This window comes from Puntigrus tetrazona, chromosome 16 (genome assembly GCF_018831695.1).
Source record: "Puntigrus tetrazona isolate hp1 chromosome 16, ASM1883169v1, whole genome shotgun sequence".
Lineage (NCBI taxonomy): Eukaryota > Metazoa > Chordata > Actinopteri > Cypriniformes > Cyprinidae > Puntigrus > Puntigrus tetrazona.
The window spans coordinates 8,485,396-8,510,077 of record NC_056714.1 but is presented as its reverse complement, the minus strand read 5'-3'; the positions used below and the strand labels follow the sequence as shown (position 1 = coordinate 8,510,077).

The 24,682-nt window shown below is 37.5% G+C and overlaps 2 protein-coding genes across 7 annotated transcripts in view; both read right to left on the bottom strand.

Annotated features, from left to right (window-relative positions):
- Positions 1-3,825, bottom strand: part of myh14 (myosin, heavy chain 14, non-muscle) — a 33,994-nt gene extending 30,169 nt beyond the window's left edge. For all 5 annotated transcript variants that reach the window (XM_043261723.1, XM_043261724.1, XM_043261726.1 and 2 more), the window contains exon 1: positions 3,677-3,825. The gene's annotated coding sequence lies outside the window, so the exon portion shown is untranslated. The remainder of the gene's footprint in view (positions 1-3,676) is intronic.
- A 3,925-nt stretch (positions 3,826-7,750) lies between these two features.
- On the bottom strand, positions 7,751-22,853 carry kcnj14 (potassium inwardly rectifying channel subfamily J member 14). 2 transcript variants are annotated; one of them, XM_043261742.1, is made up of 5 exons: positions 22,596-22,853; positions 16,133-16,195; positions 13,245-15,929; positions 10,884-11,201; positions 7,751-9,824 (listed from the first exon to the last, which is right to left on the bottom strand). In XM_043261742.1, the coding sequence occupies exons 3-5, from the start codon at positions 14,295-14,297 to the stop codon at positions 9,552-9,554; spliced, it is 1,644 nt and encodes a 547-aa protein (XP_043117677.1). In that variant the 5' UTR covers positions 14,298-15,929; positions 16,133-16,195; positions 22,596-22,853; the 3' UTR covers positions 7,751-9,551. The 2 variants fall into 2 exon arrangements, with proteins under 2 accessions (XP_043117677.1, XP_043117675.1); XM_043261740.1 differs by having other exon boundaries at positions 16,133-16,192.
- Between the last annotated feature and the right edge of the window lie 1,829 nt (positions 22,854-24,682).

Sequence of the window (24,682 nt, the reverse complement as noted above, 5' to 3'; positions counted from 1 at the left end):
ATTTTACAATGTAATTAATCTGTGTGATGGTGACGTTTTTGATCTATTTAATGCGTTCTTGCTACCGTAAGTAAAAATGGTTAATTTCTTTTAAAAAAAGAAGAGAAAATTGTACTAACCCAAAACTCAACTCATTTCAAGCTTGCATTCGAGCTTGCCAAAAAGAAAGGGGTACTGTTCAGGCAATTGCTGTTTAAGTTTTCCAATTTACATGATATTTGCAAAAATGTTTTCTATCGAAATACACTATGCCTTTGAACAGCCATTTATAGAAAAGAAATGTTTTTTGCAGCTAGATGGTATAGTTGCTAATACAAGCATCAGCTAGCAGAACCATGCTTACAGCTAAACCCTGTCTTTTTGTTTAAATCAGAGCGATGTTTTATACCAACAGTGTTTAGACTTATAGTGGAAATCGGCCTAGAAATGGCTTACTTATAATTATCTTTGCATGGTAAACTGGGATAGGAGTAAGTATTATAACACAGACAGAAATCACACACTTGGCTTTTTTTTTTCTTCCTGTCTGTGCGTTTGATGCAGTGCTGTATTTCTGTGTGTGTGTGTGTGTGTGTGTGTGTGTGTGTGCTTGAGTGCATGTGTGTCTGAGGTGGATAGAGGGACAATGTGCATGTTCTGAATTTGTCGGATCGACGAAGTGACAACCAGGCCAGAAAGCAAAGAGTGGAAACCTTACAGAAAAAAACAGGTCATTCATATCATATAGTCCATGATGTATACCATCAAACAGCCCATTCTACATCGTTACGGTAAGGGGCTACATCTTAAAGATAGCTGAACACTGAAAATATAAGAATAGATATGGTTCACCCATTTACTCAGATTCGTGTTTCAAAACCGCTCTGCTCGCTGCTACACACAATTTCCTTGTTGCTCTCTTTGTTAAACGTGAATGGGGATGGAAATGACCTGTTATTGATCCTTTATTCTGATAAACAGGTAATCTGCAAATGATTTTGGCAAGTAATCAAATATGTTAGCAAGTAATAACTCGTAACACATCATTCAAAGGGTTGTTACCGTGTAAATAAACAATTAAGTATCGCGTAATAGTAATTAACATACTCACTAGAGCTAGGATTAGTGTTTGGTTTATGGTTAGTAGCTTTTAATTATGCATAATTTACTGTTATTACTATGAATACATAACATGGGTGAGAAAGACACCGTACAATAAAGCGTTACCCAATAGCCTTCGAAATGACTTTAAATACATATATAAACAACACCGGTGTAATATTAATTAGTTCAATATAAAGCATGAAAAGTTATCTAAAATACATAATGTAATAGCTGTATTCTCTCTGCAAGAGAGACAGATATGCATTAAAATATATGTAGACATCAAGAAGATTGTCATGATCTTAAATATATTTATTTAATAGTTAGAATAATGTATGAAAATGTAAAATAAAGCTTGCAACACAGCACTAAAGTCACAAATGAAAAAAAATTCTGCCATTATTTTTACATCCCCATTCACTCTTTTATTGTATGGAAAACGAGCAGCATGGACATTTTGCAAACCGTGCCCTTTTGTGTGCATACATAAAAAAAAGTCATGTAGGTTTTGAGCAACACGAGGGTGAGTAAATAACAAATTTTGAATCTTTGGATGAGATATTTCCATATGTGAGGCATGTAATATGTGCAGATGAGGCACTAGATCATGCAATTTTCACAATTTTCACCCACAAATTCCAGCCATCACACTCTACTTCTCCTATCCACCATTCTGATGTTCAGTATCGCTCCGGTAAACAGGTTCCCTGATTAAAAGAGCAGTGTCATACGCAGTATAAATCCATGTTCAAATCAATTAGGCTACATAATAAAGCACTCTGTTGTGTCATCCAGGCACCGAAGGAGGCTGTGTGCCTGCGGGGCAAACACAGCCTGCTTGACCGGACGCTGACGCCGTTTCAAGACCTCTCATTACGAAAGCAGGAACTCCACCAGCGTAAAGTCATCCAAGTTTTCTTACTAAGATTGTGCAACGCCAAGGGAATGTGTATGCACTAGCTAAATTCTTGCTTTTTTTTTTGTCATCTGCTCTTTGTCCCAGTCCTCAAAATTCCCCAGAGGGCTCCGGAGCGGTTTTCCACAGAACACCGAGTCGTTGTAAACGCTGGCTGGTTTGGTCTATGCGTGTCGATCGCTTGGGTGTGTTTTCCTATAAGTGTGCTGGCAGCATCCGCAACACGCCAATTAAGTCCATTTAGACGCTTTGATGAACTTCCAAATTATAAATCACACATAATGCGCGATTCGAGGGTCATGACGGAAACATGCTCTACAATATTCAGACGTGTGGTGTCTGTGTGGATCGCTCAACGTTTGGCCATCGAACAATGATATTTACCCCTAAAATGTGTTACACACCTTACCCATCAGCACCATCCCTCTCGCAGAGACGGTGAAATCACTTACATGTCTTACTCACAGGAGGTGAACCTGAGTGTGTGTGCACTTGCGTCTGACAAATATGAAAAGAATGAGGGTGTATATCTTTCGTTCCCTCTGTCTCTTTTTTTAAGGATGGTGTGTTTCGCATTAGGTATTAGGAAACACTAATAAAATAGGATGAAGCCTAAGAAAATAAAAGATGCAAAATATTTAATTTGAAATGAAGCCTTCTCTGTTGCACAGACAATGAAGTCAGTATGAATTTTAGAGCAGTGACTGGTATCTACAGTTCATATATAAATTTGGCTGTGACAGATGCATGACTGTCCTTCTCTCTCTCACTAGCTCATGGACGAATTAGGATAGTTTAATGCCGGTCTTTCATTTCTGGCTGGTGTTATAAGAGTTGATATATAAACAGATGAGACTAGCTAAAAGAATGAACATCCTCGGCACCTGAAGCCACAAACACGCGCTATGGTCTTTATTGTATCATCACGATACCGCTAGTAATGTCCGGTTCCCATGGAAACATAATTACTATACGGCATTTTTGGCGTATTATAGGCGCGTTCCAGTCTGACTCAGCCAGAACGCGTATAGCTGCCTTAAAAAGCTGTCTAGGTAGGCAGTACACTTGGTTTTGAGATACATCGCGCCGGTGGCCGGGCTGGGTCCGTGTCTGTTCTGTGTATATGCCTGGCAAAGCTGATCTTTTCTCACTATGGAAGACCTATAATAGCCCACAAAGAGGAGAAACCACACCTCGGGCATATGTGACAAATAAATAGAGCACCTCTGATGGGTTAATGCAGCATGGAAGAAGGGCATGGAACGGTTCATACTTTCTTAAGATGGCTCAGGGAAACACCCTTTAACGGTGATTACTGACTGTATGTGCATATGAAGATGAAACATTATTGTCTCTGTACGCGCTTTAATTATTTACTGTATATCTATTCACTTGATTCTCAAAGAGCGTGCTATTTGAATAGGCTTAATACATAATTAATAAAACGTTTTGATACCGCGAATGCGTGTTAACGTGCCCGCGATGTGACTGTTTTTTTACACCGCGTTTTAATGTCGGGGTCTTTCCAGCTCTCTATACACACTCTTGGGGGGCAGTGTCCCTCTCCGGTGTCATTTTCGGCTTTATTTCGAGGCCCTATAACCCACTGAAACATGATCACGCGCACGGTACAGAATAAGGAGATACGGACATAATACAAGACAACGCGTGTCTTACCTTAAATGTGTTAATCCACTCTCAGGATATGACTAGAGACGTGAAGAGAAAAGAAACGCGCTCTCGTGTTTTTCTTTTTAGTGTGATAGTACTAATAGTGCAAATGCGGCTTTTCACATTACAGCGCTCCCGTGAAGCCGCAAACTCATTCACACTGAGAATAAAATAGACAGTAAAGCGAAGTGCTGGCAAACGGAGGACTTCACCAAAACGCCGACGCTTCCTCACTATTGACCAATGGCGGTTAGGATTTACCAGCTTGATCCCGCCCTTCAGAAAATAGAAGCTAATTAAAGCCCTCACTATCCCTTTAAACCCGCCTCGTGAATAGGACGGAGCGGTCACGCCTTCGTACTGGCAGCTTCCAGCTCGACAGCCAATCGGACGCGAGACAAACAGATTGACGGGGCTCGCTGACCAATGAGCGGCGCGAAATGGATGAGGCTTGGCTAGAGTGACGCGGCAGCAGGCCAATGGCAGAAGAGCAGCAGGTGCCGCTGCAGGACTGTCGCGCGGTGGGGTAGAGATTTGCGCGCTCTTTGTTGACAGCAGCGCAGTGTGTCTGTCTGTCTGACTCGAGAATGATCCCTGAAGCTGGACGCCCCAGATTCCGCATTAATGCCCAGGAATCTGAAGATCGAGGTCTGGATGACCGCGCCTAACAATTATAGTCAGAAGTCAGTAATGGAGCAGAATTCGAGGTGACTACAGCTGTTTAAACTGAGCACAAATACACCACACAAAATAAATGACCATTTAGCATATTATTTACTCATTCATTTATTGGTGGATACAATAGTTATAGTTTACATGACATTTGACAAACATGACAACCATAATAATCATAATTATTGTTTAGGCCTAATATAATAAAATAATAACTACTTTTTTAATTTTTTTTACAACTGATGAATTAAATTACTTTTTTAAAATGTAATGCAATAATTTACATGTTGTTATTATCTGTATGTGATACCGACAATACCCCAATTATTAGGCTACTGTTCAGAGTTTCTTCCTTATAGAAAAATGTAAAATATGAATAGTAATGTAGAAATCTGTTCTACACATGTCCATAAAGCACACTCTGTATTACATGGATCAAAGACGTTAAGATATCCGCATCAAAAGAAATTCAGTGACTTTATGTCCATATAATTATAATACATATACTTTATGTCCAACAACAATTTAAAGCAATATTTCAATTATTTTTATGGTGAAACCCTTTTTGGCCTTTGACCCAAGTCAGAAACAGCAGTTTAGTGGTTACTGGTATCAGTATTATTATTAATAGTATTATTTTAAAACATTAAATTCAATAATTTACATGTTTTTATTTGTATGCAATACTGACATCACTATTCACTATTCAGAGGTTATTATATATATATATATATATATATATATATATATATATATATATATATATATATATATATATGTGTGTGTGTGTGTGTGTGTGTGTGTGTGTGTGTGTGTTTGCTTTTAAAGCATATTAAGAGAAAAATTTGCAATATGAAAGGAAATGAGTGGGAGACGAGTGAAGAAAGTATGTTTTTTATTATTGTTATTCTACACATGTCCATGAAGCACATTCTGTTTTTACAAAGTAATGTGAATGGTATCAAAGGAACAGCACAGAGGCCTGGACACAGATTGAGCATTAATGCATTTAGAAAAGAAATAAAAATAGAACATGAGCCACTGGATGCCATGGTGAACTCAGGCATTACTGTATTATGGAGTGATAAAAGCATCTGATCATTTATCAGGGTGTTGGTTTTTCTTTAGTATTTAGAAATTTTGAAAACAAAAAAGAGGTTAAAGTGCAAAGTGAAAGGTCCAGTTAGATGTCAAACTAGGGTAACTGGACTGACAGACAAGCACACACACACACACACACACACACACACACACACACACACACACACACACACACACACACACACACACACACACACCGATGCTCACATAGGCCTATTAAAAGAGTTTTGTGGTCATGAAGACTATAACAAGCAAGCTTATATGCAGAGAAAAAGAAAAAAAATTAAATAGATGACAATAAGTGGATACATTTTCTATTCAAACAGAGGGCTAGATGTCTAAGACTCTTCTAATATAATAACTGTACAAAGCCCTAAGTTTAACCTGTGATAGGGTTCAGTCGAATGTCTGTATATTTTAATCCAACACCTAAAATTACACCAGTGGAGAGAAACAACTTGAGAGACAGAGGCAAATTTATCTTCTGCCTGTGAATATGCATTTGTTCGACTTCATTTAGCCATATATCCACATAACTGTGTGTGATAGTAATGCTGTGCAATCATATATGTGTAATGCACATTACTGTTAAAATGTTTAGGGCCAGCAAGTAATAGTTTATTCAGAAAATATGCATTAAATAGTAAAGACATTTACAGTGGTGCAAAAAACTAAATGCTTATTATTATTCAAAGAAACGAGAGCAGCTCAGCTGTTATCTATTGTGATAATAATACTACACCAAATCTGCATATGAATCAAATAAATGCAGAGCATTGACCAGAGAGATTTTGTTCAATAACACTGCATTCAAAAACACGTTCTACAGCTTTGCATATTAGTTTAATAAATAATTTGTGTAATATGATTATGCATGCAGCTACCAATAACTGTAGCCAAGTTTTCTACCACTTTTTGCGCTTTTTTATTGTTAAAATGCCTTTAAAAACTGCATTATAAAATACCAGTTGTCCTTTTACCAATTAAAACGGTTGCATAGGTCAAATACATTTTTTAAAACAATAAGAATGTATTATTTTTCCTCAATTGAATTATCATTCAATCTTTTTTTTTAGCAAAAATACTTGGACGAAAACTTGGCAAGTGTCTCAGCTTTATTTAACACATTTTTACCTCATTCATATATAGACTTTACTCATATATAGACTAGATTTTTCTCAACATATCAGCACAGAAAATGTCTACAGGTTCAATCTGTGCCTGTAACATCATAATAACCTAAATCTCCATTATTCCCTAAAACCTCAAAACAAGCAGGCTCGCTTTCAAAGGCACACCGCCGGCAAACTAATTACAAAAACACACATGAAAGAACCTGTCCAGCAACATGCTTTAGGTCCGAATGTTTGTGTGGTTGGTTAAGAATGAATGGAAGACAGAAAAAAAGAAAGTTGTCCCAGTCGTTACGTAACAATACTACAGACTGTAAGAAGTCATTTACCTTAGTTACTAAATTTACCATAGATACTACTACACAGTTATGAGACACTGAGAGAAAGAAAAACAAATCCAAACAGTGGCTGATGACAGATTCATGTGCTGTCCAATGAGTGTGTATATATATATATATATATATATATATATATATATATATATATATATATATGTATATATATATATATATATATATATATATATATATATATATATATATATATATATATATATATATATATATATATATATATATATACACACACACACACACACACACACACACATATATATATATATATATATATATATATATATATATATATATATATATATATATAAAATCAATACATACAATACAATTATTTTTTGGTCTGTGCAGTTGTGACAAATATGGTATGTTACATATTATTACAAATTACTCTGAAAGTGCTTCGCATAATCTTCTATGTATATCATGTTACAAAAATGCATTAACTCGAATAAATAGAAAATAAAAAATACAGTACATAGAGGAAACTTGAAAATGCTGCAGATTTTCAGCAGTTTCCTGTTTTGCAGTGACTCTAGCAGGCATTCCCACATTCAAGACCAGACACAAACGTTCTCGCATTAAGTAATTCGAATTTTGAGACGTTATTTTACGTTTCTTACTTTTGTATGATATCGTCATAAGAAGTTACGTGCAATAGGTTTTTCCATCCAATTTCTAAATTGTAAAATGGCTCATGCTGGTTGCGGCCCCTAGGGGCCACCGTTGCGTCTTCATCAGGTACACATGCTGGAGCCACTGCAGCCCGTGTTGATTCGAAAAGATCGCCAGGTTCAATCAGCCCACTGGATCGGTGTTGCAGCTCTCCTCGTGTCAAAATGACCTTCTCGATCCCTCTGTATTCCCCCGCTCTTTCAGTTCACTCCGCAGTTCGATCTGTTTTTGGTCATTAAGTCTTTGACCTCATTTCAGTGCGACTGACCTGAATCTCTTTTGTTACTACGTTCCTCTGCGCTCTGACTTAAACTTTGCCTTCCGCCATTCTGAAACCCATCTCATCTTTTACCCAGCTTTCTGGGAGGAATTCATTAAAAAACGAACGAAGTGTCAATGATTTTTAAGCCAGATTGCAACAGAGACAGGCCACTTGTATTACAGTGAATAAGAGAACGTTGAAATGTCTGAGATAGCAGCTTTAGTGTATGAGGATCAGCATCCCCCCCAAAAAAGCCAATCAGCAAATTCATCGTTTAGTCTTTACAAAGGTTCTCAAAAACAGCCATAAAGTCTTGTGAAACTTTGCTCTGCACGACGACAAGCGTATGGAGTGCCGGCAGAATCATAAAACCCAAGTCATTAAAATACAAAAACATTTTTTGAACTTCTGGTTCTGTCGTCCTTAAAGGGATAGTTCACCCAAAAATGAACATTCTGTCATTGATTACCTACCTTCACTCTAGAAACGATAACTATGAAGATAACTATAGTATATTCGTCCTCCGGAACGCAAATGAAGATACGTTCGATGAAATCCGAAAGCTTTCTGACCCTGCTTAGACTGCAATTCAACTGACACGTTCAAGTAGTGTTGTAAGAAATTTTAAAAGCATCAATTCAAAAACATTTTAGCGCTGTTGAGCAGATTCTTAAGCTAATGTGTTCATACGCTGTGATTGCGTTTTATCTATCAACATACCCAGTTATAATTTTTTTAAACAATCTGTGTGGACATTTATAAAATGGTCGTTTTTTACAATGTCATCACTTTTGACAACACTAGTCAGTAAGATAGCAAGGACGTACAAAAGCTACGAAAAATACATGTACGCACAAAGAAAATAATGACTTTATTCAACAATAAACGTTGCTGTCTATGCAGGGTCAAAAAGGATTTGTCCTCTTACAAACTATTCTCTGTTGTTCGATTATAGCCTACGTTTAGCTTTTTACTTCTGCCGACCGTATTTAGGCTTCAAGATTCATAGTTCTTTTGATTTGTGAAGGTTATCGTGGTGAACAAAACATACAAACTTACGTTGGTTACGGGGCTTATTTTATGAAGTGATGGAAAATTCTGTTGGCTTTTTTTGAGGGAACCCGAGTGACGCTAACTTCGAAGTTATAATATATAATTCATTAAGTGCTCTTTTAGCTGTAATATTAGTTTTTTTTTATTAAATTGCTATCATCATTGACATCAGAATATATAGTTGATTTTAAAATTGTGAGTCTTCAGTGATGTTCCCTAACGAGTTTTAGGATTACAGGGGTTTGTGAAGAAAACACATTCAGAAATACTGCGCTCGTGAATTCACCCCACTATCTTGCTCTTTCGTTCTCCTCTCCCAGGCGGTTAGAGGCCCCTTTCCCTCTTCTGTTCTCCATCTTTTGTGCATTCTGTCTTCTCTCAGCCCATCCTATGCATGACCTATTGTCATTAATCAGTCCTACATTGTCCCTTTACGGTCTTCTTTGCCTCAGTCCCCTGTCCAAGTCTGTCTTTCCAGCCCTTTGTCCATTAGCTGGTTCTCTCTCTTTCTCCTGACCCCCGGTTCCAACTCCTCCCTCCATCCTGACCCTTCCCCTTTCTTTCTCTATCTATCTCCCTTTCTTTCTGTGACCGCCGCTGTCCCCTGTGCCCTTTTATCCCAGCCGCATGGCTCAGTGTATGTGTGGGTGCTCACTGCAGGAGTCCTGTCGAGACGGTGGTGTGGGCCGAACGAAAGAGGGCGAGGGAGAGGGGGAAGAACAGGGGGATGGAGAGAACCGCTCAGGGCAGGGAGGGACAGAGGGGGAGAGCTGCAGAGCCACCTCGTTCTCGTAACAGAAGGAGGAACGGGAGCCCAAGATGTACTTTTTCTCGGCTAACTCTTTAGCGCTGCAGGTGGGCGTGTCCGGGACCTCGTAAGTCTTGTTGAAGTATGAGTAGTCCACCTAGAGGTGGGGAGGACACACGACAAGTAAAGGCTTAAGATTTGCATTTCTAGAAGAGGCAAGAACAGAATACTGTCATTTTAGTTAAGACGCGTTCTTGGGATCAGTGCATTATTATAATTACTTAAACTGAGGTAACAATGAACAATGCAATATTTATTAAGCTTTGTTAATGTTAGTTGTTAAAGTACAGTTGTTTATTCATGTTGGTTCAGTACATTAACTAACTAATGATTTTAATAAATGTGTGATATTGTGAAATGTTACTGATTTACATGTGTCCGCTATATATATATATATATATATATATATATATATATATATATATATATATATATATATATATATATATATATATATTTGTGCTGATAAATGACTAATTGCAATTAATCGCATCCAAAATAAAAGTTTTAATTTGCATAATGTATGTGTGTGTATAAATATATACATGTAAATATTTTCAAAATATATACTGTATTTATATATACATAATAAATATAGGCTACGCAGTACACACACACACACACATATTTTATGTGAACAATTTTTTTTTATTTTGAATGTAAATTATTTGACAGCACTAATTTGTACAAATTGTATTTGTATTCTTCTTCCTGTCGTTTAAATTTACATTCTTGTGGAAAATAATTTTTGCACATTTTGTCCATGAGTTTTGAATTTTGCCTGACACTAGGTTATATCATCACAAAAATTGATACAGGGTTGTGGTTGCTTAGTAAGTTTTACCATATTAGACTTTTTTGTTTTGCTTTGTTTTCTATAAATCTGGCAACACTGTAAGACAGTGACCAAACAGACCAATTGAGTATGTGAACAGAATCAGAATATCACAGTCTAATTGCTGTTCGGTTAAAACCTAAATGGCAATTCTGTAAGTCAACTAATTTGTTGTTATATGGACTGATGCTAAATTACATAGGGCCTTAATGTTTGGTGGTTTGAAAAAAAATCTAAGCTTTCAGAAGCATCAGTACAATATCCTGGTCCAATCTTGTTCCATCACTTTCCCCCCTCTATTTGTTATTCTCTGTGTCTCACCTGGTAGCAGTTCTTCCTTTCATAGAGCACAGGTTCAAAGCGGTGACCCCAGAGGATCTCAGAGGCCAGGTATGAAGACCGACACTGGGTTGTCATGGCAGTGGCCTCCACCATGCCCTCCAGAATCACCACCACTTCCATATCTTTGTCTCCCTCTAGTGTAAGTTTGTCCACCTCAAAGAAAGGGCTCTCCTCATTAATTTCGTGCACAATTGTCACAGGTGACACCAAAAAGATGCGATCTGTTCCTGTGTCAAAGCCGACATTGAGGTCTGCATTGTCCAATGGCAGGAACTCACCCTCAGGGGTCACCCGTGGCTGCAGGAAAGGTCAGAACTACTGTTAAGTTTTACATACAGTAGATTTCAGTAGTCATTTTTATTGTTCGGGTTCCAAATATGTTTTACGGATGTCGTAGATTTCAAAGTTCACAAAACCTCTGGCAGTAATTTAGAAAAAACCAAGTTGATGCGATCATAGCAGCATTGTGACGTAATCAGACACGGTATATGATAAAAAGTGATACAAGAGGTCTTCCGTGGACAAATCCAATCTGTGCTTTTGTAATGTTGCCCAACATTTTCGCTTTCATAGTCAACAAATAAATAAATCTGTACATGGCATCTGGTGAGAATAATATAAGATTATTAAGTAGGATATAAAAAAAAAAGAAAATGTATTTTATTATAGTTAGTTTAGGCAATAACATACTGTATGAATTTATTGTATGTAACTTCTGACCATTTGGTCTCAAAATGTCAAGATGTGTTTGAAACATTAGTATACAAACACAATAAAGGATAAATATAAGCATGACCCTCACAGAGATTGACAAGAGCTACACAATTAAACATTTGGACATGTTTATGACAATATGATTTAATTCACTCATAAACAAAAGCATAATGTCAAATAATTTAATCTAGCCGTTAAATGAAGTCTCACACACACACATACACACAGGGCAGATATGCAAGACAGTGGTTTGCTCTGGTAAAATTAATCCCCTCAGCAAATCTTATAAACCTCCGGTATGAGCTTGAACAAAACAAGCCGTCATTAACCACACCAACTGTCCAGATGTCGATCTCTCTCATTCTTTTTCATTTACTCATCCTGCCATGTGTTCTACCTTCATGCAAGGTATTTCTTTCTCATATAAACTACACTCTTCAAAAGTTTGGTAAGTTTTTATAATTGATTGAAAGATGTCTCTTGCTCACCAAGGATGCGTTTATTTGATCAAAGTACAGGAAAACAGTTATGTTGTGAAATATTATTTACTTAATCACTTTCAGGTGATTGTTCAGAAATCATTGCAATATGCTGATGTGGTCCTCGAGGAACGTTTCTTTTTCAATGTTGAACAAAGTAGTGCTACTTAATATTTTTATGAAAGCCATAATGCACAATCGCAGTTCTTTTATGAAAACAAAGTTTGAAAGAACAACATTTATTTGAAATATAAATATTTTTTTTTACTGTCGCATCTGATCAATTTAGTTCTGAATAAAAGCATTCCTTAAAAAAAAATATTACAGTCCCCAAACTTTTGAATGGTAGTGTACCTTTAAAAGTACCACAATAATACCATGGATTTTTAGTTTTGGTAATTCTACAGAATTCTTTGAAATACCTTGGAATATCAAATAAAGAGCATAGACTGAATATGGGGATAATTTAGTAAAAAGGAAATATTACAATTGGTGCTGTCAAATGATTAATCACATCTAAAAAAAAATGTTTTCTACATAATATATATGTGTGTAATGTGTATATTTATTATGTATATGTAAATACATGTATATACAAATATATGTTTGTATATGACATATATTTGTATATGATATAAATTATATGAATACAAAACACAAATATACACAATATATGTTGTATTTGTGTGTATTTACACATACATTATAAATACAACATGCACACATATATTATGTAAAAAAACCTTTATTTTGGATGTGATTAACCATTTGACAGCTCTAATTACAATACAGGATTACCATCACTGTACTCAGGTACAGTCATATTTGCTAGCATTTCTGTCCCTCTTCATTTTGCCAGCATTCTCTCTCATTCACTCTTTCCATTCTGACTTCAAATCAAAATCAACATCTACTTTAAAACCTCAAAACTGAGGCTGAAGCTAGTTCTTGTTTTGGGGACAGTTTCCAACAAGAATGAACCTTGCACTGTCAAATGATATTTGGTTTATTTTAATCCAGAAATGAAAGCTCATCACGCAATAGACATTTTAATGTATAGGTCATTTTATGTAATGTGTGTATAGCATTTTTGTTGTGTCTAAATAAACAGATAGGACAGGACACACACCCACACTGTCTCACTGACCTTCAGTATCTGTGCTCGTACGTGGGCCTCCACCAGGTGGCTCTTGCGCAAGTTTCCCACTCGCCACATCATGCAGAGTTTCCCGTCCCTCATGGCCACCACGGCCACATCCGAGAACACCAGCGTCTCATTGCGCTTCTTGGGCTTGGCGATCTTAGCCATTACCGCCCCAATGATGAAAGCGTCGATGATGCAGCCCACAATGCACTGCAACACGACAGCCAACACCGCCAGGGGGCAGGCCTCGGTAACGCTCCGGAAGCCATATCCTATAGACGTCTGCGTCTCCAGAGAGAAGAGGAACGCCGCCATGAAGCTGTTCACCTGCTGAAAGCAGCGTTCCTCCGTCTCTGCCGCTGTCTCCGCCCGCCTGGAATCCTCTCCGGGTTCCAGAGGAGCCAGCGAGGAAGAAACGGATGCAGGAGAAGAGGAAGATGATGCCGGGGGCGCCAGATCCCCGTGAGCAGCGGCGATGAGCCAGAAAGTGAAACCAAAGAGAAGCCAGGAGAGCAAGAAGGAGAGGGTGAACACCACGAGCATCCAGCGCCAGCGGATGTCCACGCAGGTGGTGAAGAGGTCGGTGAGGTAGCGCTGGCCCCTTTCGCTCATGTTGACGAAGGCGACGTTGCAGCGCCCGTCCTTGCCTACAAAGCGCCGTCGGGGCCGGCGGGACTGGCTCCGGCGTTCGTGGGACGTCGAGGGCGAGAGGGAAGACAAGGACTTTCTCTTGCTCCTCTCCCACCTCCCTTCTGCCCCAGACTCCCCCCTGAGCGCCGAGCCACGCCCTCCTCCTCCTCCCCTCCTCCCTCCCCCCTCTTCATCATCATCATCATCCTCCGCATCATCATCATCATCATCCTCATCCCTCTCTCCGCTCCTTCCCCCATTGCTACGGTGAAGGTTGAGTACTTTGCCGTTACAGTCAGGTGACGGAAGCGTGCCCGACTGGGAGGAAGTGACATCATCACTCTGCGCCAGCCTCATGACTTCCTCCTCATCCAGCGGGGTGTCCACAACCGCGCTGAAGCGCCTCTTTACCCGAGCAGCCCCCATTATTGATGGCGACTACAAATCGTTCAGGGAAAATTAAGCTTTGCCAGATAAATCCAGGGTCAAAATGGATGCAAAACTATGGATGCAATGATATATATCCAAACTGTGAGTCGCAGGCTGTATTCCAAAGAAAGGCTTATGGCCTGAAAGAGACTGTATTGTCATTCAGATCCCGGCAGCCAATAGTTGCCCAGAGACGGAACGAAATCGCATTAGAGATCATCTCCACTTGAGTGGTCCGTCTACTGCCTGCTGTCAATAAACCAGTATCCCTGGACAATTTTACTGTACGCAAAGTTCCAAAGTTAATTAAATGCAGTAAATGAAGGGGGGAGGGATCCAGTTTCAGTGCAGTTTCTCAGCTTTAGATGTAGTTTTGCTAAGGTTAGGTGGTGGGCAGAGACTAGACAGAGGAAAACTGTGCTGCTTTAGGTCTATGCGTAACATATAGCAGCTTCGTAAGAAAGAGAGGCACAAACAAACAAGGCAAAGCTTAGGCAGAGCAGAAGGATGAAGGAGAGGCGAACTTACATAACATAAACAAGCCTCAGTCTTAAGCTGAGGGAACATATAGAGGGAAGCCAAAAAGAACATGCACTAAACTGTCTAGAACATATGTGTGTGATAAATAACAGCATGCATATACAGACCAATCTTTCCCTTTAGGACCTCTTCAGCTTCCCTTATTTAAATGGTGAGATGTTTAAAGACACAAGAGAGATGTGCGATTAATATGAAAACTAGTCAAAATTTGCTAATACATCACAAATGCCACCTCTTTGCAGTCAATACTGAACAATTATATATGTGGAACAGAACAAGTCCATTTCTCAATCACATTAAACAAATAAACAATTCACACAGTCAGAAGAGATATTCTGTCACAGTCATGTTTCCATCTCCAGTCTGGTTCCAGCAGATGTTCCACACTCACACCAAGAGCCCGGTTCTCCAAAGGAAAGGGACATTTTGCTCTAGAAAATCTCTTGATTGAAGTTTTATAACTGAATTACTATAGCACAAAAGTTATAATAATAAGAGGTTTAGAGTGAGATGTGTTATGACCTATTCTCCAAAAGCTTAAAAAAGCTAGGCGATGTTTTGAGATCTTCCTCAGAGTCCAAGTCCAGTTTGGTCGCCAACAAAATACATGCAACTGGTGAAATGTTCCTAAAAATGAACATTGGGTCAGAGAATTTTTTTTAGGCCGTAGATTTGAAATATGAAATGATCGGGCAACCAATCGTTCACACCTGACAAGTGATGTTTCCTTTTCACAAACCTCCTTTGAGGAACCTGTAGTTCGAGGCTTTAACGTGAGAGAGAAGAGAATCTTTAAAAATGGAGTCTAGTCATGAAAAGCCCACTTGAACGGGAACATATAAAAGGATGAAATTAGAAAATATAACACTCAAAAGACAATCAAGAAACCGGAGCATGGAAAAAGAACATTTCTAAAATGAGAATAACTTAAGGTTTCATCTTCAAATATCTGCTGCCCTCGCAGTGACATTTGAGGTAGAGTACATCCACGGCAAATACGACTCAACAATAGTTTGTCAGGTCCCTGATACGTTCCTTATTATGAATCTGGGGTTTTTGCGTTGAGGACATCACAGTCTCCGTTAACTCCTAGAGAGAAAAATACATGAAAATACATGAAATTTAAGGACGATAAAAAAATATCTCTCTGTGACATGAAAGCTGCATTGCAAACACGATCGATATATGCTGAGTAAGTGTATTTATCACCAAGAAAATGTCATAATTCCAATTTCAAAATTCTAACAAACTATTTTATTTTATATATTCATAAATAATATATATATAATTACCAGTGCTGGCAGTTATAGCATGCATAGATCATCTTGTGTCTTCTTTTTCACTCTTTCAGTCTGCTGAAAAAGATCAAAGATTAGTATCTTCCTTAGAAGTCTCTCAAATTAAACATTTATTAATAATAATGATAGGTCAGCCTGTATTTGTATACCATGAATGAGTAATTCCACATTTCAGTGATAAAAATGTGGCATTTGTTTATTAACGTAAATCTAAAATCAAACATAAAAAAATTATATTTCGATGTGTTTAATAAATAGACGTTCGATGTAAACTGCTTACAGTTTAACCGCAATAAAATGTCAAATGTTTTCCATATTTTCCATTATGCTTATACAGTGCTTTTATTTTTTCAGTTCTATTCTGTGCCACAATATTACACACTTGACTTTGAATACATGTTAAACATATCATTGCCATGTCTGATTTTGGAAAGGATTTGGAGAATGTTTGTGTCAAATCTTATCTCCAGCAGTCTTTGACCTCTGGCTCTAACCTCTGCACACTGTAACCCAGGGCTGTGTGTGTGAGGGAGATCTCATTAGAGCACTAAACCTATTGATTAACGCATACACCAGTGCTGCGGAAAATATACCATTGACAGAGAGCCATTCGGTATTCATGTTCTCGAATAAGATAGGGTGACCATACGTGGCCAAGATTTCTATACTGCCTGAAATATCTAGTTTTTTTTTCTTTGTTTGCGGACCGATCAGTTCCTTATGTGGTCTCAGATTTTTAAGCAAAAGAAAAAAAGCATGATCAACCATTTCAGTGAACTCTCTCACGTTCTCTCTCCTTATCTTTCTGTTCCTCGTGTTGGAGGTGTCTGGTGAAATCTCCCGTGCTGCTAATGATAGCCGAGTGCTACTCAAACAGCCCTGATCCTCTCCAGCGTGTGCAGTGTTCAGAGGTGTGAGATACGGGACCAAGGTCAGCGTGATACGGGACATTCTACAGTAATTGCTGGCAGAGCATCAGCGCAGCAGTGCCAGACTTATGTCGGGGGCAATTAACAGGAAACTATCCAAATCTATGCAAATCAGCTCAAACGTTGCACAACAATCAACTTTTAACTACGTAACAAGCTTTACCTGCAGCAGAATATTTTAATAACAGAAGTTAAAAGTTTAAAAGATAAGCCATTTCAACATAAACGCCCCAGCACACTATGAATGTCATGGTTTTCAATAACACAAGTTTATGTTTATTTTCTCTTATCTCTCTGACACTCAGATTGCATTTATCACTCCGTCCATCCTGAATTCTCTCTCTTTTTGTCTTTCTATCCCTCTCCCAGATTACTGTCCATGTTATGAAGGGAGATTAAGTCCCCGTGAAAATCATTTCAATAATATTCTGTACAGTGAATAACCTTTTGATCTTTTCTCATAGCATACTCTCTATTTCACCTTTTCCCAAATCTGATGGGGATAATCTTATCGAGAAACTCTAGATGTACGCTATTATTACATCACATGGCTGATGTCATGCAGATTTCAAAAGTACTGTATATGAAAGTAATTTTACTTTAGCAAAGAGTGACAATGCAGACTCATATACTATATGCTTTATGCTTTTGTACGCGCTTAGAAGCATTTTTGTACAGTGAAAAATAGCATGTTTGTCTTTTGTTCATATTGACAACTTTATGTAATCAGGAAGTACACGGCAGCATAATTACAAAGAAAATTCTGGTAAGAGCTTTTCTGGTTTCGATTTGATCATTTTTTAACAGTATTGGTTAAATTATTTTTAAATATATTTAAGAAACATTTGGAAAAATGGAATGCAACTGATTGCCCTCAGCAGTAATTTGAGATTTCCACAGTATAACAAATAAAAAGTAAATGTTACATAATTCTTAACTAAATAAATACATTATTATCACTGACTTTTCACAGCACAATATAGGAAATAATAGAAAAAGCAGAGATGATAGTAAGAAACATTATTAGAGTATTTAGCAAGAGGAATGCACATTCTAGAAATGTTAATGAAACATTGTTTGTTTAAAATTATAATATTAGTCATACACTGAAAAATGCTTTTCTTTCTTAGATTATTTTAGTTTCCAGCCCAGATATCCTACATTTCTTAACTATATATATATATATATATATATATATATATATATATATATATATAGAGAGAGAGAGAGAGAGAGAGAGAGAGATAAAGCTTTACATTAATTAACATGAACTTACAATGAAAAATACTGCCATTTATTATAGTTAGTTAGTTGTTAGTCATCACTGATGTTAATTACAAAAAATTACTGATGCCTTTTTACAATCAAAATTTGTGTGTTTATTTTTTATGTAATTGAGCTGATATAAACTAACATGAATATTTGTATTTTTATTAACTAAGACTAACAAAGATTAAAAATACAGTGACCAATGTATCGCTCTTTAAGTAATATTAGTCAATGCATTAACTAACTTTAACTGATGAGAACTTAATATAAAGTGTTACCCATATGCTGCAAAACACAAGATTCGTACTGAGAGCCATAACAATGTTACATTTGCAGAGAACCAACATCTACACCTGATCAGAGTCATACTGGAAATGCTGATTAGGTGAATAAAACATATACTAGCAAATAGCTGTTTTAAAATGATAATGCTGATGTAACATCCTATGTAGTATTGGTGCATGGTTGAAATGCATGCTGTGTCACCTGCAGCAGAACACATGCAGTAATACAACAGCCCACATACTGCACAACTAATCCATAGCGTCATCGATTCCTCTGTGCCGCGAAATGAGGCCACAAAATGTCCATGCATTCACATGGCCGAGCTGTGTCTCTCTCAGTTTCCCTCTCTGCCTCACTCTCCATATCTCTAACTCACTTTTATTCCCTGATTTTCTGTCTGCTTCTATCGCTCTCAGTCTAGATATGCCAGAAGCGTGCGATGAGATTATATGATCCAGTCAGCCTGCTGAAGCCTGGCTGGAAACTAACTCGCGTTAATCTGAGAGGAGTAATGAGAAAGTATTAACTACAGATAAAATCACCACTCACTGCATTTCTGAACAATGGGCTTCGGTACAATCTCCTAATCATTAGAACCTAATGTATGCCAAGAAGAGCCAGACTAAATCTGGTAAATGCACTAAAGAGTAGTGACAGTGTTTTAAATCTTAAAGGAATATTCTGAGTTCAGTGCGAGATCAGTCTAGAACATTGGGGTTATGTTAATTACCACAAAAATCATTTTCAACTCGTCCTTCACAATAATGGACATGAATGAGGCCAATTCAGAAGTGTTAAAATTCAGATGGTTTCAATAATACACCCACCCAAGGTGAATAATTTGACATGTTAACATTCAAATAAAATCAGATTTTACTACTTTGCTGGTTTAACAACACAAAAATGACTGTAATTTGCTCAGATAATACACAGGTTTTAACAGAATAATTACTGTTATTGCTTTTATAAATTCACGATAAATCGTAGCAAACTTTCTTATATAAATTTCTTTCCAATTTCACAAATTTGTCACATGGCAACAATGGTTTTACAGTTAAAATAATACATGTTTTAACAAAATAATTATTGTTTTAAAAAATGCTGGTAAGACTTTTTTAAAGCCTTTATGTTTAATGCATATATATAATAGCTTATACAAAGATTTCAGACTTTTAAAACCTGCAAATATTGAACACATTTACTTATTTAATCATCATTTTAATCTTTATTTCTGTTTGCTTTGTTGTTGTTTATCAAATGATCTAATCCTGAATTATACCCAGAATAACTCTTAAAGGAATAATTCACCCAAAAAAAAAAATTCTGTCGTCATTTGTGTTCGGCAGAACAAAGAAGCTGGTACAGGTTTGGAACGACTCGAGGGTGAGTAAATGATGACAGAATTTTCATTTTTGGGTGAACTATTCTTTTAACGAATGCATTTTCAAATGCAAAATAATTCTTTAAGCCCGTCTTTCTCCAGAGTGTGACGCAGCACATGCCAGCATGAACTCTCTCCTGCGCTCCTCATTCACCTCTCTGTCTCCCTGGTTTCCACACTGTTGCTGCTGAGACAGCACCACTTCAACCCCAGGAGCGTATAAAGTGTTGTGTTACCTTAGATATACGTGGGAGTGCTGTATTTGCTCTAAACTGCCTGTTGCTTCAGCATAGACGAGCCGGCGCTGACAGGACTTCCCTATTTCTTGGTCTCTGCAACCTTATTTCTATAGGACACTACATTGACTGTATGGGTTAGAAATTGAGGAACTGCCTCTGCACTACTGCCATGGTGTCACAGCTCGTAACTCGTGACAACAGTCTTATCATAGAGCTAATAGTGTGTATGAGTATGTTCATCGCTCGTTCATTATGATAAGAGCAAGCTGCTGCACGTTTAGTTGGATCATGAACACAGTTTGACATGGAAAGTTTGACATGCTAAAATGAAAATTATATTAGCGGCCCCCCACAATGCATTATAATATTCAGTTTGTATAAGTGTATAACAGTTATGTCACTTTACATGCTCTGAATTCTGATTGGCTGCCAGTTTTTCATCATTCATCAGCTGATTCCAATGATCCTTTTTATAGTATAAGAAGACAAAATGTTCTAATAAAGAGGACAGAGAGTTACTTTAATTCGATAAACACACAAGTTACTACAAAAGATTTCACAGGGGTGCTTTCTTCCTGAATAAATCGTATCATTCAACAAATTGGTTGAATCAATGATTCAATGACTCATAAAAACCACCATTTAAAATTTACCACCACCTACTGTCTATATATATAAATGTTTCAATGAAAAATCCCCACTGACAGATTGTCTACTGAGTAAAATTCCAGGACTGCTGAAGCCGTAGTCTGATTTCTGATTAATCATATCTGATTATTACTGATTGCATTCCACATATCCTACATGCGGCGGATATTTTAACGGAAATATCTATTTTCTAATGCTCATCATCTTGACCATCTCAGACTCAATTTTCTCCGTACCTCCTACAGCTCTGCCTCTCGCATTCTTGAAGATTAATTGTTGGACTGAAATAATGCATAAATCTTTTCATCTCACTGTTATTTCCGCTTTGCAGAGTTTCTCCCGCTCACCCTCCGAACGCACGAAAAAGAAATGAAAAAAATGCCGTTTGTCGGATGCCTCGTTTCAAAGGCTCAGTTTCGTGTGACGTAACAAAAGTCAAATGAACACGTAACTGTACACTGATTAGGTGGGAGAAAGCATAACGCTTTCAGGTTCTCTCTGTCACGTGGAGGAGGAGAATGGGAGATAAACAACTAATCCTTCAGTATGAAATAGTTCAGTGTTCGTTTGCACATCGCCACATAAAATCAAGCGCAGATTCTCCTAATGAGAGTGATGGTGTTATCGCCGTAAAATCATCTCTACACAAATCAACCGTTTCGCTCTCTCTGCGAGTTAAATAAAGAAAGCACCGATTCTTAGAACTAATGACCTTGAGGTTAATCTCACTCGACTACAAACTAATAATACTGTAAACAGCGCCAGATGAAGAAGAGAGAAATGAAACGAAAATCCTCTTTGCTGTAGCAGTAAACGGGGACAGTTATATCGATCTTAAAAGAAAGAAATACTCGATTCATCGTGCAATTGTCTTTCTGTGTGATTTTGGCGAAACGTTAATGCAGCAGCTTGTAAAAGTAGCTACATCTGGTTGCTAAAAAATAGACTAAGTTTAATTTTGATACCTGACAAAGACTGCTCTATATCAAATCCTACGAATCTAGACTCATAGTAGAAGTACTATGCAGGCTGTAGAATTTAAATTAGAATAAAAATTAGCTACTAAGCCTTGAGAAACCATTTTTATGACTTTTAATGATGCCGTCGACAAGCATTATAATACGGGAGCAGTTGTTTAATAGTTTACTAAAACAGTTAGAAGAAGATTTTTTTCATATTACTGTATTCATATTTAAATACATCCTGATTATCTCCATTAGCTATTGATTTTTAATTAGTCTATCCATAAAACACATGCAGCTAACTATCACATATACAGTCGACAGTATTTTTAACTGCTATAGGGTTATTATAGATTATAGATTATTATAGGGTAATTTGGAAGGTTTCGAATGAGGCCTGGTGGAAATGCCTTTCACCTTGACCCTGTCACACAGGTCAAGCTAGACCAGTGTTAACTAGTTTTATTAGTCGTATATTTGTGTGTTGTAGCAAAGACCTCAGAGCACACTAAAAAGAAATAATCTAAATGTTGGGCAAATCCACCTTAAATGGTTTTGTTGTTTCGAGTTTTATAAACCATTACTAGACAAATAGGCTGCACGGTTTAATTTGGCGTAGTAGCCTAATTAACTCCGTTATTCACAACTACAGCATACGTGCATTTGGTTTTTATTAAATAATACAGAAACAGCAGTGACGCTGGAAGTCAAATTTGAAGTTTGAAGAACAAAAATGACACTCACCGGCAAATCGTCAACACATTATAGTCCACGTGAGCGTGATGTCTTTTCCGTTTCTATTTCATTCACGTAAAACTGTTTTGTTCAGTTTGTTTGTTGTCGGCAAATGTTGAAGCGGGAGATAGAGCGCCTCCCGGTAAAGGATGCGTCGCATTTAAAAAGCGGTGCAGCGCGTGAAAGTGTCGCGTGGGCGCTCTCCGCGCGCTCCGCTCCGCGCGCGCTCACCAGCGGGCACGAAAAACTTCAGTGGGAGATTCAGCCTCTTCTCTCCCTCTCTGCGTCTTTTCAGTCCGACTCTTCCTCTTTACTTAGCCCTTGTCTCGAGCCGCTGAAGTTACGGTAACAGTAATCTGAATGTTTTTGGTGAAGTAATACGGCTCTGTTACGTCATATCATCCGCAAATATTTGGATCGCGTACAACAGGCTTAAATCTAAACTCTAACGTCTATACCACACACAGCGGCGGGGTGTAACGTGTGCACGGCACACAAAATATATATGAATAGCCTACATTAAAAATACATTAATCTCGCATAAATCCCAAAAAAAAAAAAAAAAAGATTGATCAATGGAAAATGCTCTCCAGGCACGGAAACAGAAGGCAAAGAGAGGCTTATAGAGACAGGCAAGCTGACGTGACTGAACAGAAGTGATTGGCTATCCTCTGTTAAATAATGTTTTTAGGTTTTTTTATGACATTATTAAAAATTTGGTTGCATTAGACAACATGCGTTGGTCATGAATATGAAATGATTGGATTATATTTTACAGACAAATACGTGGAGGTTTCGGGTTAGCCAACGCAAAGACATTTAAAGAAATTTACGTAATTAAAATGTTGATTGAAATAACACCAAAAACCTCGTTCATTATGATGAGAGCTGAGGTTGCGCGTATGAACCAGCAGAGGGCGGGATCTCTCTATTTTATCTGCTGAAAGAGTTTCTCTATTTTCAATATACTGTTTTCATCCGGAGAGGTTGGGCACTTGCTGAACCTGCACTTGCTGACAGCTAACACGGTTTACTGTGAAAAAGTGGCTTGTTATATAAGTGTGTTGGGGACTCACCTGGACATGGTTAAACTGTGACTGACTACAGAGAGGAATGAATGTGCCTCTAAATATAAAAGAACGTGTGGTTTTACAATAAAATGGATCTGTTTTAAGTTTAACGAGATGAAAGTGGCTTTACCAGCCATGTACGTTCACAGTTTTAATGTCTCATTTACAATACATCCATGTACTATTAATTTTTTGTATAGCCTAATTAAACATTAGGACATTTGGACTTGTTTTTGAGAAATTTAGATTCCCTCCCAAACCACTGTTTTTAGCATATTTATTCTATATTATTTACACACTTCGTCATTCAATTTTTTTCGGCCCGATTGTGTTTTCTATGCTTTGAATTTAAAATAATATTTCAGTACTTTAAGTAAATACAAATTTTTTTTTATACTATAAATTGATATAGGATACAGACATTTCACTCCAGTATGAAGATAGAATTAAGTGTCTTTCCTCTCACATAATAATTTGGCTGTTACGTCATAGCTATCAGAAAGCGGTCAGATTCATTATGCAATTAGGAAATTGCCCAATTAATAAAGATGCTACTTGAGTATTCAAAATAGCCCAATTAAGTGACGCATCTCAACACATTCACTGTACCGTATCTACCACGCGTCAGTTCTCGGAAAAGCACGATTGGTTCATTTTCATGGAAACTGGGATTATATAATCTAATTTTCATGAATGCAGATGTAGTCCTTTGCTACCTTTCAGCACATGTTCAGTGTGGTCCTAGACTAAGATAAACATCCAGCTGAACAGAAGCCAATCTCCACTGGAGTCTGATCCACTCGCTGTACCTTGGGTTGCCAGATCTATAAAACGCTGAACTGAGAGTCCGATTCACTGAGTTTGCTTTTTTGTTTTAGCAGTGGAAAAATACCCAAAGCAACACAATTTTAAGGAAAACTGAGATAAATTGGAGTTAACTAGTCTTTAACCGATTTCTTCTTATCACCTTCAATCAGTAGTAGCCTGTTTCTTTTGGCATGCTCTGTTTTGAGTGTAAGAGCTAAC